A 7,615-nucleotide genomic window follows, 5' to 3' on the forward strand; every position below is an offset into this window, starting at 1 on the left:
ATGAAAGGCAATAAATTGAAATATTAAATTGCCAAGCTATTCTATTTAATTGTTTAATTTTAGTAATTAATTATTAGTTTAAATATCGATTAACTATTAATCATTTCTCAAAATTGATAAATATACGTCTTTTATTTTGTAAGCGCATCACATCAGCAAATATCACCCCACTAATCATACAATAATTTTTATGATAAAATAGAAAAAAGACAAAACACGACCGTTCCGTTGACAAATATCTGCGAAAAGTTTTATTAAAAGATATCACAATGATTGGTATTTATATTATCGTTTTTCATTTGCATAAAGCCGAAAATTTGCATAATATGACATGTCAAATTATGTGTGCATAACTTTTGATATGAAGGAAAAAATGTAAAATTTGCATAAACTATATAAATGTCGAAATTCTTTTTTGCAATCCAATAACTCATTAACTTTTCTTAATTAAAATTTTAAAGATATATTCACAAACATTTGATAGTAATAATTAACATTGAATATGAATTAGTTCAATGGTCAAATTTTTGTCGCATTCAAATGTGCAAATACATTTGATGTCAAATATTATCGTTTAAAATATTCAAAGTAGTGCTAATTTAAAATTTCACTTTTAAAATTTTAGCATTATTTTAAAAATGATACTGTAAGCAAAGAACATTTTATGATAAAAGTTCATCAATAAATTGAATGTTTATTGATAATGAAATATCAATTATAAAACAGATCAGTTACAGTATCCCTTCATAGTTTACAATTTCTACCATAAAATTCAATTCTAGCTTTCTTCTTCTTCTTATTGTTGTTTTTTTTTCCTTCCATTTCAAATAGTTGGTGATATACTGTATGAATGTTGATTTATTAAAAGGTCAAATTTTTTATTTTTTTAGAATCTTCTTCGTCTAATTCGACCACTATCCACGCGATGTAATCTACCGTATAATCGAGATCGTGGATATTTTTGCGATGATCGTTGACGTCGATGTAAATTTCCTGTTCGTAATAAGTGTCCTCGATTAATTCTCAAACTTCTGAGATCAATTCTCTAAAGATTGACAATTTTTAACTTCCTATTCGTAAATTCAAGTATTTATTCGGAAATAAAAACAAAAAAAAAACCTGAATTTATTTTCGGAAATTTTATAAAATCTACAAATAACTATCTTTTTCTATTCCTCATATCTCTTTTTTTTTATCCATCTAATATAAAAGATCAAAGAATTTTGAGACTTTAATCTTTAATCTTTTATCCATACCAAATGATATAATAATGTTTACTTTCATACCGATCTAAGTGGATAATTTCTTTTGATGGTATGATTACTATATGAAACATCATCCATTAATTCTTCATCACTTTCTGATGAAGTGATATATCCAAAACGAATTTGTCGTTTTGCGATTAATGGTAGCGAATGTCGCCGTTTTATTGAAACACCTAATGATCGATTAAATGATCGTGACATATGACGACATGATTGAATTGAGTTTTCTTCTTCCGAAAAAATACTACGATTACTACCATATCGTTCACGAAATCTATTATCATCTATTGATAGACAATAGTTACTGCTTTGTTGTAATGCGAATTCTCGGGAATTTATTGGAGCAGATATTGGTGAAGATTGATCGTATATAGTTAGTCCCATTCTAAGCTGAAATTTATAGTTGTAAAAAAAACAAAAAAAAAAAAAAATAGAAATGATTTCCAATTATTTGAGAATATTCATCCAATAGGAAATAATGTTTGTGTAGAAATGAACAAAATGATGATACGGTAAGATTTGAGAATAGAAGTATTTTTATTTAATCATAAAAAAACTTTTAGAATTTTAAATTAAAAAAAAAAAATTATTACATGATTAGTTAAACTGTTCATTTCGTCATCATTTAATTCATCATCCATTTGTGGATAAATAAAATTTTGAGCCTAAAATTTTTTATGTAAAAATACATCCAATTAAATTAATATTATCTAATTCTAATAATAATTAAGTAGCATAGAATAGAATGGTTAAATTAATTAATTAATTTTCACATTACAATAGTTTTTCGCATGATAAGTTTATTGATTGTTAAATGGACACTTAAATGAGAATATGAAGAAATAAAAAATAGATCCTTCCAATTTTTTTTTTTTTTTGGAAAATTTAGCGGAAAGATTCAACAAAAAGTTTCACATAATTTTCATAAATTATAAATTAACAAAGAAAAATTTTCTGAGGGTTCTTTAGATTTGAAAAATTTTAATTAACAATAATTTATAAGAAATTTTGTTTTAAATTTTAAAAAAAAACTAATTGAAGCTAGTTAGAAATTATTGCAAATTTTAAAATTTGGAATCAATTTGTAGCGGCAAAATTTATGCTAAAATTGAAATTAGTGTTAAAGTTCAAAACATTTGCATCGAAATTTTAGTTCACATCAATTTATAAAAATTTATAACTGAAATGAGAGAATTTACAATAAAACTTAAAAGTTACAATTAACTTACAGTATTAGGATAATTATATCTCGGGTATTCATTAAAATGTCTTTCTTGACTTTCACGCATGAAACGTGGACTCGATGATCGTGAACTACCGACTGATAAACGTTCAAGATAATTGAACCTTTCATATGATTCATTATCTATTTCTTCATCGTAAAAGTTATGTTGAGACAATTGTTGACAGTCGTTTAAAATTACATTACGTGAAAAATTATCATTTTGTTGCGAACTACCAGCTATGTTGTCCTGAAATTATTCCAATTATTTGAAAATCTTTATTGCTATTACACATACTGTTCAGGTGAATGATTCAGGTGATCTTTATTAATTAATTTCTCTCGTTATTTAATTATTCACTTACTTAAATCACCAATATTAGTCAATCAACAATGTAGTGTTAAGTTTTTGAAACAACCAAAACATTGCAAATACTTAGCTAATGAATAATTAAACTTCAGGTAGATTAAAGATCATTTCATTATTACTACAAAAATGTTACGAAGCAGTAAAAAAAAAAAGATTACGATCAGTTCAAAGATCATGATAAGATAAAGATTATCATTATTTTAAAGATTATGATAAAGTAAAGATTGTGATTATTTCAAAGATTATGATTAATTTGATTCTGCTATTCTCTTGTTTTTTAGGATGAATTCTATAATAATCGTACCAATCTATCATTTATGGATGAATTGAAATGAAAATTTTCCGATAAATCATGATTGTTAATATCATCACCGCGAATCCAATCTTCGTTTTCTAATTCATCAATTTCATGCTCCATCCGATCTATTGCTTCGTTGAATCCAACAATAAATGTTCTAGCAATTTTAACGCAAATAAATAATTTAATTTTAAATGCAAAATTATTCAAAACGTTAATTAAATTGCATAAAATTGAGAATATAATTAGTATCCAGATTCATGCAACCATTACAGGATACGTGCAAATTATTGCAGTATCTGGATTCATGAGAATCACTGCAATATGCGAACTCATGTGAACTAATTGCTTGTATCCAGATTCATGCAACCATTACAGGATACGTGCAAATTATTGCAGTATCTGGATTCATGTGAACTAATTGCTCGTATCCAGATTCATGCGAACTATTTGCACTACCCGGACTCATGAAAACCATTGCAGTATCCGGAGTCCTGTGAACTACTTCTCTATCCAGATTCATGCGAACTATTACAGCATCCGGATTCAGTACTTGATCACTTCTTTAATTTTGCCTTTCAATTTAAGGATGCTTCTCTAATATCACCTATCAATAGCTTCCTGCGATTGATCACTACTGTAGTATCCGGATTCATCAGCTTCAGCAAAATTTTCAAAATCCAGTATATTAAATGCTTCCAAATTATCGGAATCGAAGCTTTGATTCAGTAAATCGCCAAAATGAACGGAACCTAAACTTACCCTTAAATCAATGCATCTAAATATTTTCACCACAAAAATTCAAATTCAAATTTTAATTAGCATTAAAGCAAAACAAAACATGAAATGTAGCTATTTCTTTGAAAATTTTTTCTTCCAATTCAAAATTTTAATTTCAAATATTAATTATTTCAATAATAATGCCTGCATCTGATGAATTGATAGATACATTAACAAATACAACAATTTTAGCAGTACAATTATCGTAATAAGAAAAATTCTATGAAACCTTTAAAAAATAAATTAAAATAAAATTATTTCAAAATTTAAACAATTTGTATTTTAAATTATAATTATTTTAAGTTTTAAATAATTTCTATTTTAAAATCCTTATGCAAAAATTAGAATTATTAATATAAATAACCAGATTCGTTATTTGAAGTACCATTGTTCACTTCATTTAATAAGTTTACATTCCTGTATGCACTCAGTGCTTCATCAAAATTTAATTCTAAAATTAATTAATGCTGTTACAAAAATTTCGCATATAAATAGGAGTTAAATGAAAATTTTCTTCCAATTTTAAATTTTATCCAAAGTTTTAGTGATGTAAATTTTTAATATTTTAAATTGTAAATTTCAATTCTAAATTTTTAATTTTAATCTTTAATAATACAATCGTTGAGGTGTAGCATAAGAAATTTATTTGCAAAAATGATGGAACATATTGTTATTCATATAAATTAAGTATATTTTAGAAATAATTCGAAGCAAAAACATGAAATATTACATGAATGATACGTTTTAAATCATTGAATTCATTCTAATAATTTCAGAGTAATTCACAAAATTTCCAATTTTAAAAAAAAAAATTTTATAAGAAAAAATTAATTTTTTAACAAATACCATTCATTTTTAATGCGTAATTATTACCACTTTGATGATAAATCGTATGGAATTAAAATTAATCTCTGAAATGAAATTTTGTTAAAATAATTAAATGGCCGATTGGTTTGTTTTAAAATGCATGACCACTTTTTGAAATATGATGTTAGATTATTAAAATAGTTAATTAAACAAGCAATGCAAATTTCAGTAATTGGTTTAAATTTACTGATTATCAATTCAATTTATTCAATTTCTTTTCAATAAACAAATAAAAGGAAATAAACGATTGTTTTTTTTTTCGAATATATGATTTGTTTCTAAAATATGATATCAGATTATCAGATAGTTAATCAAACAGGCAGCGTAATTCCCAGTATCTGGATTAAATTTATCAATTATCAGTTTAACTTGTTTAATTTCATGTCATGATAACCATAGATTTATTGAGAAATTATTAATCAATTGTTTGAAGCATCACACCTTCAGATGAGAAGAAAAAAAAAATTAATTACTTCGAATCGATGGTTGTAATAAAAATGATTATACTTTTATAATTAGTAGTATTTATATTGCAAAATAATAATTTACATATTTTCATTTCCTTTTTTTAACTTATCCTGGAATTGATCTTAATCAATTTATCACATTTTTATTCACCTTTTTCATTGTTAATAAATTAATTAAGTTAATTAATTATAAAATGAGGACGAAATAAAGATCCGACGAGATGAAACTATCTTAGAGAAAGTAGGAATGAGATTGTCGCTTATTAGTGTCATCGAATAAGTTCAGAGAAGTTCCATTTATGAGTAAGTTCTGACCACTGGCTACTAATATTAGGCTTGATACGATGGATAAACCCAATGTAAGTATTAATTTATTTGCAAAACTATTTTCATGAATGCATCTATTTGATGTATTATTTCCGCACAACTTTCATATTTCATTTTAATTAACAAAACTGACATTTAAATGGAGGAAAAAAGACAAGTTTGTCAGGTTAAAAATGTTCAAAATGATTACAAAAATTAATGTCTTGGACGGAAAGTATAATTAAATGAAAATACAAATGATAAAGAGGTATTAGAATGAGTGATTAAATCAATGTTCGAGTGATAAGGAGGTATTAGAATGAGTGGTTAAATCAATGTTCAAGTGATAAAGAGGTATTAGAATGAGTGGTTAAATCAATGTTCAAGTGATAAAGGAATGTTAGAATGAATGATTAAGTGAAAGTGCAAATGATAAAGAGTATATGGAATAAATATTCCACAATAATGTATGGAAAATAGAAAATCAAAAAAAAGAAAAAAAACAAGAGAAACAAGTTGTCATCAAAAAAATACGACAATCTGAAATAATCAATATCTGTGTGCATTCATTAGATGAATGAAATAATTAATTGAATTGTTCATTTATCACTGGTGATAAGATCCAAAAGAAATGATAAGCCAAATTTTCCGAATACATCACCAACTTCATCAAAACCTAATAAATGAAATATAACAGATAATGGTAATGAGAATAATTTCAGGAATGGTTCTTTACCTTCACGTATGACATCAATTGTATCATCAATAAGCAATCCGGTATTCAGGAGTGCTTTGCTATTTGCAAGATACATTTCAATACCTTTTTCTCGACCTTCTTTTTTAATTTTCAATTCTTCAAGAATTTTATCCAATAATGGTTTTTCATTCTTCTGGGATGTTTTATTGATTGATAAAGTGGCGTTACTGATTGTTGGTTCCGGTTCAATTGGCTAAAAAGGATGATAAAAATTTAATTGATAAGAAAATATTAAAGAAATAAATGTAGAATGGAAAAAATAAATTAAAAGAAATTTATTCATTAAAGGTATCACTAAAATATTTGGCTATTAATTAATTTGCAAATAATACATTCTATTAAAATTATGAATTATTTATTATTAGGATGATAATTAGAGATTTAACAAGTTTTTCACTTGCATTTAATTAATCATCCTAAATTAATCTACTAATGATAAAATTATTCGTAATAAACGATAAAGAAATAAGTTTTTTATTACAAAATTATTCTTTTACAACAATTTTAAATTCCACTGCTAAATATTAAGTATTCAAGTTAATATATTATCCTTTAATGAATGTAAGAGAAATGTATGTTACATGTATCATCCGCTTTTGTTATCAGTTTTTATCATCAGTAATAATCTTTCATATTTCCATTAAATCAATTTTTATTCAATATAATTGTTAATTAATGATAATTAATTGTATAATATACATACCTTGCAGATATATCTTTATGTACAATATATATATATATACCTTATATGCATAATATGCATACCTTGCAGAAGCATACATTTGGAATAGTTGCAAATGCAATATGAAATATTCCAATTGATTAATTAGTAATTAATTATTAAACATACCTTACAGAAATATATATTTGGAATAGTTGCAATTGCAATAAAAAATATTCCAATTAGTTGTTTCATCCTGTATTTGAAATGGAAATGAGAAATGTTTCAGTAAAAATTTATCTTTTATACTAATACTGTTATTATGATCCTTTAATGCATAATTTATTCCGCTTAATTTATTATTAAAAAGTGAAAAACATTTCAATGATCAATGATAGTTACATTGTAAATATTTTCTAATCTGTAATTTATTGTGGCGAAATGATAATATTAGAATAAATTAAAAACTTATTAAGAGTATTTATAAATGGATTCAAGAGTAAACAGATGAATTTCAATAATACTTCAATTATAATCATTGATACTAATAATAAACTTACAGTAGTAAACATGATGAAATTATTATTAATTAGTGCGATAAATTTTGGATAGGAAGAAGAGG

At 24.7% G+C, this 7,615-nt stretch overlaps 3 protein-coding genes across 3 annotated transcripts; all 3 read right to left on the bottom strand.

The window, feature by feature from the left end:
- Positions 1 to 886: 886 nt before the first annotated feature.
- On the bottom strand, positions 887 to 3,275 carry LOAG_10939 (hypothetical protein; the record flags this gene model as incomplete). The annotated part of the gene is made up of 5 exons (XM_003146463.1): positions 887 to 1,045; positions 1,287 to 1,655; positions 1,859 to 1,930; positions 2,495 to 2,737; positions 3,162 to 3,275. The coding sequence occupies 5 exons, from the start codon at positions 3,273 to 3,275 to the stop codon at positions 887 to 889; spliced, it is 957 nt and encodes a 318-aa protein (XP_003146511.1).
- A 241-nt stretch (positions 3,276 to 3,516) lies between these two features.
- LOAG_10940 (hypothetical protein) lies at positions 3,517 to 3,907 on the bottom strand (the record flags this gene model as incomplete). Its single annotated transcript, XM_003146464.1, has 2 exons — positions 3,517 to 3,718; positions 3,763 to 3,907. Coding segments are annotated over 2 exons (347 nt in total), but the record flags the coding sequence as incomplete, so codon positions are not given.
- Positions 3,908 to 6,174: 2,267 nt separating this feature from the next.
- Positions 6,175 to 7,248, bottom strand: LOAG_10942 (hypothetical protein; the record flags this gene model as incomplete). The annotated part of the gene is made up of 2 exons (XM_003146465.1): positions 6,175 to 6,525; positions 7,183 to 7,248. 2 exons carry the CDS (start codon positions 7,246 to 7,248, stop codon positions 6,175 to 6,177), a joined length of 417 nt encoding a protein of 138 aa, XP_003146513.1.
- Positions 7,249 to 7,615: the final 367 nt, after the last annotated feature.

The sequence above is a fragment of the Loa loa genome (assembly GCF_000183805.2).
Source record: "Loa loa unplaced genomic scaffold supercont3.107, whole genome shotgun sequence".
Lineage (NCBI taxonomy): Eukaryota > Metazoa > Nematoda > Chromadorea > Rhabditida > Onchocercidae > Loa > Loa loa.